We start from the raw sequence: 12400 nt of genomic DNA on the forward strand, positions 1-12400 counted from the left end.
CGGGTGGGAATCGATAAGACGTGAGGTTTTTTTAATGAATTTTTTGATTTTACTAATTTTACGCAGGTTTCGCGCTCACACCAAAAGTACGTGCAACACTGATCTATATAAGTGGACTGCGCATAAGCCGCCTCTCAGTCTTAAGCAGTTAGTCGCAAGTACCAAAATGAGTGGCTTACTGCGCTTAAACGGTTACCGGTCTGGGTCGATCCCTGGCTGGTCGATCGGTGCATCTCTAGTATGTATGTATGTATGTATGTATGTATGTATGTATGTATTTATTTATTTGAGACCGGCTAAAATAGGGAAAATGAAAGGAAATGGAATCAGGGAAATACCTCAAGATGGATTTGAAGTCAGGAAGAACTTTGCTGTTCATTACATTGAGTGTATAACTGCTAGGCCACAACTAAATTTGAGTCTGGATGTGAGATTTATTAGTTCTTGTCTCATTGTAAAAAAAAAAAAAAAAATAACCCCATAAAAGTTTGACTTGTGAAAGTCAAATTCACTGTCTTATAGTAGATGGTGCTTTTAGAAAAGCAGAAATACCCTGGTTACTCCAGACACAAAGTGCTATGTATCTTTGTTTGTGACACCTGCTTGTCATGGAGAAGAAAAGAAGGCAAACAGTATTTGCATGTTTTCAAACAGCTGTTCAGATTTTACTATGGTCTTAATCAGTGAACACCAAATACAGGACTACAGAGACGAGAGCTGAGTCCGGATTCATCTGCTATTAGCAAAATATCTCTCAGCAAAATACTCTCTTCTTGAGTGCCACCATGTCGTGGTTTTATATAACAGCAGCAGCTGTGGGCATTTGATCAAAACTGTGAATCCTATTGCTTGGGTGTTTTTTTTTTTTTTTTTTTTTTTTGCAGTGTGATGGAAAAGAGATTAGAATTGATCAATGAAAAATTGATGCCGCATTGATGGCATTCGAATGTTCCTGTTGTTCTGAACAGACTCTTCAACAGCCGGTTGTTCAAATTCAAATGTTTATTGCAAATTTTCGTTTGGTGTGAACAGGACTTGAAGCGTTCATCTTGGAGATGAAGACCGCCATATCCTGTTCCTCTCACATCCCTCTTCATTATTTCCAGTGCCTTTCCAAGAGCAGTTTTGATGCCAGCCAAATCGATATCCTCACTCTTATGAATGATTTTTCTTTCTTTGGAGTTCACTGGTGTGACTAACTCAGCTGTCATTTGAGAGAACAGCTCTCAGTTAGTGAGTGTCAGCCACCTGCACTATTATCACTGTAACCTCCCATCCCTCTCTCACTTCCTTTTTCACTCCACCTGTTATCATGCAGTGGGCTTCCTGTTGTTTGGACACACCACTCTATTGATTCTTTTCAGAGCAGACAGTTATGCGTCTCCCTATGCTCATGTAGGCCTGTGATTGAAATGCTTTGATATGGCAGAGAGGAGTGCGCCTGGACCTTGCAGACTTTTAATTTGCCCTTTACTCATCCAAAGATCAGATCATGCCTTCACATCCTCCTGGGAAGTTCCTGCTTACTAGATCAGAAAAATTAATGCATTGGGAAATCTCAGTCTCAAATGTTTCCCCATTGGTCATTATGACGTGGTGATATTCTGTACATATGATGACTCCCACATGACACATGCAGACTCTTTTGTGTCCTCTTGTAAAACAGCCATAGAAGCTGATGATTACCACCCTACCATCCCAGGCCTCTGGCTCCGGTGACACAAATGGTGGCACAAGCACCTGATTTGGTAGCACTAAAAATAAGAGTTAATAGTTTTTAATACATGGCTACATTATAATAATAACATAATAAAATTTGTTATAATTATCCCACATTTATGCCCCAATAACAGTTAGTGTTGCTATAGTAAATCCATGGTTAATGTTGGTGATTTGGTGGTTGAAAAGCCTTCTCCCTGGATCGTTGTGGCACAATGTTTCTCCTGTTTTCTGTTTCAGTGTTGAGAATGTCAGCACTGTTTCATCTGGCTTTAAACTAGTTTAAATCACTGAGATATTAGTGGTTTGTGTAGAAGAACTCTGCGCCAAACTTGAACACTCTTCCAGCGTTGTTTAGTGGTCGCGTGATCGAGCCGGTCAGCGAGTTGCTCACTCTGTGCTGTCTTTTGCGCAGAGTTGATAAATCGTCTGTGTGGCCTGGTTCAAAAGGGTAGAGCTGTTTCTTTCCGCTTTTGACGCATGTACCATTTAACATATCTCGTACACAACAGAAATGGCAGCGCTTATCAGTTAGTTGAATTGGTAGAAGCACCAGTGCGACCTCTAACAAAATCTAGTTGCACCGGCAGGAAAAAAGGTCGCAAAATGCGACCATTTAGACACAGTCTAGCGCCCTGCATCCCTTCCATCTTTATTTTTCAGAGTGGGTCAATGACACTTCCTGTGGCATGAGTTTGACAAACAGGTCACTCATCGTCTGTACCCCAGAGCCCTGTTGAGAAAGTGAGATGCTCTTTTCAGGTGCTCTTATCCAAACTAATGAACAGTGTTGCAAATCTTAGGGGCTTTTATCATCTCATTGTGCCAGCTTGTCAGTGATTAAAGGACAGGCTGCAGGGATGGGTTTGGCTTTGTGGAGATCTGTCTCCCAGTCTCTCGGGCCTCAGGGCCAGACCTTAGTTGTCAATATTTAGTGGCCCCTGAAACCTAATCAGCACTGGTTTTTACTCATTGTGCCAAGCCTGTGCATTACTTGTCTTAAATGAGAGAATAAAGGGATTTTTGAAAAATGAAGTTACCTGTTTTAATTAATTTCAAAACTTTGTGACCCCAGAAGTTTCAGTAGTTCAGTTAAATGTCATTATTAACTTTTATCAAAAGTTTGGGGGGCAGGGATTTTTCTTTTTGCTGCATGGATGCATTGAATTGATCAAAAGTGACAGTAAAGACATTTTATAATGTTATGAAAACTTTCTATTTTAAATAAATGCTGTTCTTTTGAACTTTCTTCACATCAAATAATCCTGAAAAAATGTATCCCATTTTCCACAAAAATATCAAGCATAACAGTTTCAACATTAATTATAAGAAATGTTTCTTGAGCACCAAATCAGCATATTAGAATGATTTCTGAAGGATCATGTGACACTAAAGGCTGGAGGAATGGCTGCTGAAAATTCAGCTTTGCCATCACCGGTATAAATTATACTTTAAAGTGCCTGTATTAATGCTATTTTAAAGGTTCCTAATTTTGTTTTAAAGTTCTCCTACAATAGGTTTACATGCATCTGAATTAAAAAAATAATAATAATAAAAGAAAACTTTCATTTTCTCATAATATACATTGCAGCATCACCCTTTCTCACAGTGACTGAAACTGCTCGATCAACTATCCAGTCCCTCTAAACCATGGCTGGGCAACTCTGGCCCTTGAGATCCACTTTCCTGCAGATTTTAGCTCCAACTCTGATCAAACTCGCCTTCCTGCAGCATTCTAGTAATCCTGAAGATTTTGATTAGTTAGTTCAGTTATTTTATTATTATTTTATTAGGGCTGGAACTATGCACTGCAGGTAAGTGGATCTTGAAGGCCAGAGTTGCCCACCCCTGCTCTGAACCCCTCCTTTCGAAGAGCCTTCTCTGCTCTGATTGGTCAGATGGCTCAGTCTGTTGTGATTTGGTCTACGGCTTACAGCACGTCAAAAACGGACTGCTATTACCATATCTATTTTTTTTTTGAAGTGCATGCATAGTGGATTTGCTTTTGTAGCACAGAAAACAGCATCTTCTCGACATGTCAACAACACAAGCCAAACACTTCCAGGCTTCCACTTCCAGTGTTTGAAGGCGGGTCAAAGTAGACATTATTCGCAGGCAGCCAATAAAGACCAATGAAGGCTGGCATTATGCAGATTTGTTACAAACCTAAGTAGTTTTGTGCAGGAAGTAAGACTGGAATTACTAACTCAATTCAGGCAGTTCAGAATCGGTTCTTTCTTTTGGTTGTCTTTTGAGACAGCAACTCTATTTAGCTTTTACTTTGATCTTTGAAACTTTGCTCATCTTTTACATTCACAAACAGCTATATTAAACACTACATGAAAGCATAAGAGACTTTTCTCAATATATTAATAAATCTTACAGACCTTAAACTTTTGAACTGTAGTGTCAATTCCTCTGTACCTCATCATTTAGCACATCCTCTTCTGTTTTTCAGGAGCAGCCAACGCAGGCGAACTTTTCCAACATCTGCACAGGACTGGAGATTCTCAGCTTTCTTCTGTCAGTGCTGCAGCCTCCTGCCATCCTCGCGCATTTCAAGCCCCTGCAGCGTGGAATAGCAGCTTGCATGACCTGTGGAAACACCAAAGTGTTGAGGGCAGTCCACTCTCTCCTGTCCAGACTCATGAGCACCTTCCCCACAGAACCCAGTGAGTACATCAAGCTCTGATCAATGATACCTTCTCCTAGAGACCCTAGTTGAGCGCAGCTGTGGATATGTATGGTAAAAAAAAAAATTGCATCATTTGATTTGCTAGAGTGCAAGACACAGTCAAGGCAGTCTGCCTGCAAGTAGTATAGTCAGCAGCTGTTAACAGACAAATAAACGTGTTGAATCTCCACAGAGGTTGCGAAATAACTTCAGACACGGTGGTGATTATCGGCAACACGATATGATGCCACTGTTAAATCATTGTTAAAGTTGGCATGAAATGGAAGTTGCGATAGTCTTTTCTTCCCTATTGTGACATGTGTCCAATTGAATGGCTTCTCGAATGAAAAAAATGTGGGGAGGGACTTGATTTTGTCCATTGGGAATTGATTGGATTGTTGTCATTTGAAAACTATGGTAACTATGTGCATTTTTCTTCCAATATTTTGGTTTTCCTTTAGGCACATCCTCAGTTGCTTCCAAGTATGAGGAGCTGGAGTGTTTGTACGCTGCCGTAGGGAAGGTCATTTATGAAGGCCTTACCAACTATGAGAAAGCCAGCAGCGCTAACCCAACTCAATTGTTCGGTGAGAATTTAATAGCTCTACTACTTGGCCAAAGGCTGACAGAACACTAAATAGATATTAATTTTTTTTTAAAAATGTCTTAACTTTTTTTTTTTTTTTTTTTTGTCTGTTATATAGTTGGTATGGAATGCAAATCAGATATTTAAATACTTAATTATAAATGGTTCACACTTTATATTAGGTGTCTTTAACTACTATTTACTACTGTTTTATTGTTTTTTTTTTTTTATCAAATAAATTCACCTTTCTTAAACATTAAAAAAAATCTTACCAACCCCAAACTTTTGAATGGTGGTGCACTTTAGTATGGTTTCCTTTCAGATGAGGTATTTAACAAAAGAACACACATCTTTAATTATTTCATAAGTGAAAATAAAAAAGTGATAACTCTATTGGATAACATTCTAAAGTTACCAGTGTTTCATTTCAGCTCAAAATGGCACCACTGGTCAATAAATGCCTCCTGATTCCGCTCTGGCAGTGCTCTAGAGTTACATTTACCACTGATGTACTGTATGTGTCTCCATCAAGGGTGACTTTTTACATTCATCTTTCCTCCCCAGAGCTGTGATCTAAGAAATGCATTACTCATCCATTTTTTTGTGCCCCTATCCTTACCCGGTAACTCGGTTAGATTTCTCCAGAAACGTCCTTGTAATACAACTACAGGGACAAAGGAGCTGCACCCAAAGTCATTAGCAGGCGCATGTCGCTTGCTGTCCCTGACAGTGTTGTGAGGGCAGTGGGGCGTCATGTTACCGGCTTCTCTCTCCTCTCTGCTTCCAGGAACGCTGATGATCCTGAAGTCCGCCTGCAGCAACAATTCCAGCTACATCGACCGCCTCATTTCCGTCTTCATGCGCTCCCTTCAGAAGATGGTGAGGGAGCACCTGAGCCCGCAACCCAACCCCGGAGCCGCTGAAACCAGCACAGGTGACCATTCTTTAGACACTTGGGTCAAGGAGGTTTCGTTCTTTCCCAAAGATACATTAACAATTCACTTCAGAAATTCAAGTAGTTTTGGCATAATTTATTAATTACTTTATTTATTATTTATTTATTGCATTAGGGCCCTAGCACCGATGGTGTGAGGACCCTATTGGAATTGCTCCGTTTCTTATTATTCTTCTCTGAAATGAATCGCATTTAAGGCCTAAACATGCTCAAACTCAAGAAACTTTGCACATGCGTCAGAAGTGGTGAAAATTTACATCTTATATGTGTTTCAGAATAAGGTGTGGCAAAATGGCTCGATAGCGCCACTTACAAAATTTCAATGTAGTGCCTCTTGCACTACGTTTCACGTACAAGTATGAAATTGAGGTAACACACACACAGGTAACAGCCCAATACCTACAAAAGAGTCTCTTTTGTAGGTGAAACCAACAAAAGAGACTCAGCAAAATCTGAAAACCAACAGGAATTCAGATATTTTTAATTTTCTTTGCAAAATATTTGCTGTTTTTACCATTTCCAGATGTTGTATATTAACAAACTCCTCCTAGAAATTTAATCAAATCAACGTCATATTTGGTCAGTCTAATCTAAAGGCCTTTGCGATGTTAAATTGCGAAGATCTTGAGTTTACACTGAAGGGCATGTCTGACAAAGGCACACAATGTCCGATCTGCCCCAGAATTCACAGGTTTGATAATAGTCCTGACTTGAAGACATCGACACAGCAATATTCAGTTGTAGTCAAAGTGTCACCTGCTGTCGGCATGTCGAAATGCCATATTTCTCTTATATTTACCCCCTTAAATGCATGTCGCCCACTGTTCTCTGTTTTCCTAAGGCCACCGGGTGGTGGTGGCCCCGGGTGCGAGGACCCTTTCAACGCTGCTTGCAGCTTTAATTACTTATTATCATTTTAAATATCAAAGCAATATGATGCAACCAACATGCAGGAAAATAAAAACGGCAAATGATATCATAGAGAGGACCCCTGCAGACCCTCATCACTGGGTGTCAAGATCAATAACTCATAAAATTTCTGATATTTTGACATTTATGATATATTAGTCATTATTACAATGTGAATTTTTCTTGAAAATGGAATGAAAGTTTTTGTTTTTTTTAAAAAACCATACAAAACAACATGATTATAACAGGATTTTTTATGTATCATGTAGACTCTTTTGGCATTGACCCAGTAAGTAAATTTAAACTGAACAGGCAATACAGAGGTCAGATCAGTTCTTCAGATGTCGATGCCCTCAGAGGATTGCTAAATCATCTGAATCAATCCTAATTGGCTGCTGTCTAGAGGCAACCATGTAAAGTTAATGCAATATAGTATGCTATGCTCAATTTATAGAATTTTGTGCTTTAGCACTGGCCTCTTTCTGTCATTAACCCATCTGCACTCAGTTAAGATCACTTCCTCCCTTCCAGGAGGCCGTTTTCAAGCCTTTAAAGATTTCAAGCTTGACTTTATTTTGGATAGTGTATGGAAGCCAGCTGAGGTAGGTTAAGATCTATTGCTTTGTCTGACAGAATGGGTTTTCTTCCTCTTGGCCCAGAAATGACAGTCTGTCTTAAATTTAGGCTTTTGACAGTATGATGGAAAAATATACACTCTTACTGGGACAGCTTTAATCCTGTTGTCTGCAGTCATCTGGAGGAGTTTAAAAAGTGGGCAGAACGACAAAAAGACACGTTGTCACCTTGGAGCAGAGTGTGAGAGAGAGAACCGTTAGCTTGTGCTGTCCATATTTGACCACTGGGTGCTGCAGGAGGGCCAATCAAATGTTCTGAGACCAGCCCACAAATCCATCCATACTGAGAAACATCTTCTGTGATTGAAGTCAAAAATCTCCCACTGTGTCCACTGGAATATAAAATCCAGACAATCCCATCTGCTCAGTGCCTTCTAGATGCTATTATGGTTTTTAAATGGTACATAGAGATGGGATTGAACAGACAAGCGCACATTCGCATGCTCTCGGCCCTGCCTGTCCTGTCTGAAAGGCCTCACACTGCAATGTCACCCTGACAGCGTAGCCCAAGACCTCCTCACAGCATGAGTCAGCGGCGAACTGGAAATCAGCCTCTAACATATTCTCCTCCAAGGGTTCGACTCATCAGAACAATCACATTTTACCTTGAGCAAATCAAGCAGAAAATACATTCAGAGGCCAAACTAAACTCATAACCCGTCTCCGTTCTGCTACGACTCTCCATGCTAAAACTCAATCACGTTTCCCCCATTTTCAGCAGGCAGAATTTCGTATTTTATGGTTCATATCCTCAGCTGTCTTTAGCAATTTTTGATGTATGTTCAATGCTTGCCTTTGAGATTTATGTAACATTTGACTCTGTATGTGAGCTTGCGTGTAGTTTTTTTCCTCTTTGTTAGGTTTGGAAAATGATAGAAGGCCTGTGAACCTCAATAAAAGGGAAAATAGTGTTCAGCTGTATCACAAATTTCTGTTGAATATCGCTCTCATATAATCGTGTGCTCACATTTTTCTGTGTTGTTTATAGTGACGAGCGAGTTGGTCATGCTCAGTCTGGATCTGGTGAAGACGAGGCTGTCGGTCATGAATATGGAAATGAGAAAAAACTTCATCCAGCTCATTCTCACCTCCCTCATCGAGAAATCTCCAGACCCAAAGATTCTTCGAGCTGTGGTGAAGATTGTGGAGGAATGGGTGAAAAACTCTGGCAACCCCATGGCCACCAACCAGGTAAAATCTGTCAGGCTGATGTCTCAAAATATTAAATCTCTCAGCGTCTGGTGTTATAAGAGGAATCAAATTTTCCTTGGCCTTTGGAGTTTAGACTTCATTGTACTATTAATACATACTGCAGCAACTTTCAGAACTCAAAACTTTGCCAATCCAGAAAGATTTACATTTACATGTCAATCACTCTTGGGTGATTAGAAGCTTTGCTGCCCAATTATTCCTACCATGTGGTCTATTGGTTCTCAACATTTTTGACTCCAATGCCCCTATTTGTTTGCTGAGCCTCCTGGTTAAGAACCAGTGGTTTAGATGGTTTAAACTGGTGGTATCCTTCCGAAGGATCGCAAAGTTAGAAACGTGCAGCAGAAGTTTCCTTTTATAAGATCTCTAATCATTTTAATCTGATCTTGATAGTTCACTTGGTACATTTTTGACATGGATTGTTTAGTGGTCCTGTCACAATGTAAGATTTTGCAAAGCAGCTATTGAATGATGGGACAGTTAAAATGATAGTCGACAGCAAGGTCAGAAAGAGGATGGAAAATGATCATTATAACTGGACCTCAGGGAAAAGTGTTCAATAATAAAAAATGTATGACAAGACACCTTAAAAGGGACTTTAAATGTATTTATTTTTCATTTATTTATGTATTTTTTTTTATTTTTTTTATTCTTTGGAAAAAAAAAAAGCTTTAGAAAGCAGAGGAAATTTTGTTGTCAATTTTAACTGGATGTGGTCTAAGAGGAAAAAAGGGAGAAAAGAGTTGAAGAGTTATTTCTGCACCACCAAAAAGAATTGCAAAAACAATGACTGTTTTCAAACAGATTTGCCTTTGTCTGTTATTGGTCTGACCACTATAATCCCACCCCAAACTCACGTCACTGCGTAAGCCAGTGTTGTTGATTTAAGATACAGAAACAATCAGGACTTTGTATTGATATTGCCACAGTTCTTACAATTTTTAGGCGAATCAACTATAAATGGCTTAACCTGATTCATATTTCATGCATTATTGATTTAACATGATGTAACTGTATGATTTCCAATTCTGTAGACTTGCTAACCTCGCAATAGTAAACCAAACTTGTGTCGACTCGGAGTACACCTGTGTTAAACATTTGAGCTCAAAGCCTATCCTGCTGTAAATGAGGCATTGTGTATTCAGCGCGCTGTGGCCCGGACAGCTAAACTCAGGTGTCTGTTCTGTTAGCCCAAGGCGAGAGAGCAGACAGGGAGAAAAAGGAGCCAAGCAAAGGTGCTGCACAGCTCTCCTGATAGATGAAAGATAAATGGACTGTATCAATCTGTTGCCCCCTCCTCCTCACCTCTCCTCACTTCTCCTCTCCTCTTGCAATCTCTTTTTATTCTGTCTTATTCTCTCTCTTTCTCTTCGTAGGTACCTAATCCAAGAGAGAAGTCCATTCTGCTGGTGAAAATGATGACCTACATTGAGAAGCGCTTTCCTGATGACCTTGAATTGAATGCCCAGTTCCTGGATCTCGTTAATTACGTCTACAGGTAATTACGCCGATTAATCACAGGGTCTGCTGTCCGCGGTGGCCCTCCATCTATTGCCATTAGCAACAAGACTCCGGCTGGTGGGTGGTAGGCCCTGTTTTGATTGCTAAAGTTGGGGCTGTGGGTGTTTGGCGGCTGAGGGGCAAAAGGCATTAGGGGCCACCGTCACCCTGGGCAAGAGAGCATTTCTCCAGCATCAAGAGCAATTCAACCCAGTGAGAACCCACAGGCCTAAGTCAACAGCAGTAGTTGCATCTGTGCTGGAACACATGCAGTCCTTAATAGCTGTGGATTACTAAAGAACCACCAAGTTGTTTGTCGCGCTGCATTTCATGCTGTCTCATAAGGTAAATATAACAACGGTCTTGCAGCGTTTATCTGAAGCACTTCGGTATTTGTTTTTTTCAGGGATGAGAACCTTTCAGGAAGTGACATCACATCCAAGCTGGAGCCAGCGTTCTTGTCAGGGCTGCGCTGCACCCAGCCACTGATCAGAGCAAAATTTTTTGAGGTGTTTGATGCATCAATGAAGCGACGAGTCTATGAGAGACTGCTGTATATTTGCTGCTCACAAAATTGGGAGGCCATGGGCAGCCACTTCTGGATCAAACAGTGCATTGAGGTACAGACACATATTTTATTGAGAGAGAGAAAAAAAAAAAAAAAGGAAAATGCATGAAAATGTGAAAATTTGTTTAATTTTTCTTGCTCAAGTTCACGTTTATTTATAAAGCACATTTAAAAACAACGTGTGTTGTACCAAAGTGCTGTACAGTTTTACACAAAAGATAATAAGCTAATACATAAGATAAAATATAAAGTTGGTTAGAGATTCACCAATATTGAAATTTTTAGAGAAACCTGCTAATTGTTTTTGGCTAGCTGATTTAATATATGTTATTAGACTTTTTTTTTTTTTTTTTTAATAGTAAATATAATACATAAAGTATTAAATGAAACCTTAAATGTTGATTGATATAAATAAACAAATATTTGTTTAAATTAAATATTTGTTTATAATAAATATAAAATGCATAATAGAATATATTATATAATAAATAATTAATATAAATGGATATACTTTTATTTATTGATTTATTTACATCAACATTTTTGGTTTCATTTAGGATTTTAGGAATAAAATTTCTGATATAACATTGCATGTCAGCGCAGGATGTTTAAATTTTTTGATAATAAACATTTTTTATGAAGAGTTCAGATGCAAAAACCTCTAAGTCCATCTGTCATGTTTTCTTTTAAATAAGCATTTTTACCAGGCTCCTATGTTTAGGTTCAGCAATTTTACTTTAATGTCAATGAAAAGGTTATTAGTCATTTATTGAAATGCCTTATTTTCAAAAATGTCACTTTAGTTAATTCATTGTTATTTAACTAATTTGACTAGCTTTTGCTGCAAAACCAGCTAAGTCCACATGTGCTTTTTTTGCAAAAACCTCAAAGTCCACCTTTTTGCTTTTGCTGACAAAGGGAAGTGGCGTTTTGTCGGTTTCTGCTAGGGGTGTGACAGTTTACTGTAAAAAATCGTTCAGTTCTCCACCCACAGTTCGGCACGTACTTACACCGTGGTTCATCCCAAATCTGACGACGCATCTATATGGTTTGGTGAAAACAACGTGCAAAACAGACAGACGGATTCGGCTAATGTATGTTTCAGTTGATGGATACACATTCTGGTTTCACAATACGTTACAACAGCGACGATAAAAAGAACATGGACAAAACAGTCACTCGTTGTAAACAAATCTTCTATGACGTGCCGAAAGGTCTACGAGCAGTTATTTACGCCGTCATCCCCCGGGTGTTGATAGCGCGCGAACGCAGGTGAGACCATCTCACGTTGCTAACTCATTTAAACTTTGCCAATTTAAACATTCATCCGTAAGACGCGAAAGAGATTTGTGTGTTCATCCGAAGCGCGTACATGGAGAGCCGCGTCATAACACTCAAATACTCTCGTGCAAATTCTCTTTTAAGTCTTGCACCTGAAAATTCACACAAAAATTATGTCAACATGCCCATCTTAGCGAGTATCCTAACGAACGTAGGTTATGTCTTAAGAGAAAAACGAGACAGACAACGCATGTCATGTGTATCAGTATCAGTGTACTGGATATTTGAATTATGTCTTAACGGATTAAAGAAGTTTTAATTCAGTGTTATTTTATATTTGATTACTTTATTCAATTTCTGT

The 12400-nt window shown here is 39.3% G+C and overlaps 1 protein-coding gene across 3 annotated transcripts in view; it reads left to right on the forward strand.

Moving 5' to 3' along the window:
- trrap (transformation/transcription domain-associated protein) overlaps positions 1-12400 on the forward strand; it is an 89476-nt gene that overhangs the window by 37473 nt on the left and 39603 nt on the right. For 2 of the 3 annotated variants that reach the window (XM_051914375.1, XM_051914376.1), the window contains 6 exons: positions 4178-4391; positions 4855-4980; positions 5767-5913; positions 8467-8669; positions 10067-10188; positions 10597-10810. In XM_051914375.1, coding sequence (XP_051770335.1) covers positions 4178-4391; positions 4855-4980; positions 5767-5913; positions 8467-8669; positions 10067-10188; positions 10597-10810 — 1026 coding nt within the window. Of the gene's footprint in view, positions 1-4177; positions 4392-4842; positions 4981-5766; positions 5914-8466; positions 8670-10066; positions 10189-10596; positions 10811-12400 lie in introns of all 3 variants that reach the window. The other variant, XM_051914374.1, reaches the window with a different exon arrangement.

Source organism: Ctenopharyngodon idella, chromosome 12 (genome assembly GCF_019924925.1).
Source record: "Ctenopharyngodon idella isolate HZGC_01 chromosome 12, HZGC01, whole genome shotgun sequence".
Classification (NCBI taxonomy): domain Eukaryota; kingdom Metazoa; phylum Chordata; class Actinopteri; order Cypriniformes; family Xenocyprididae; genus Ctenopharyngodon; species Ctenopharyngodon idella.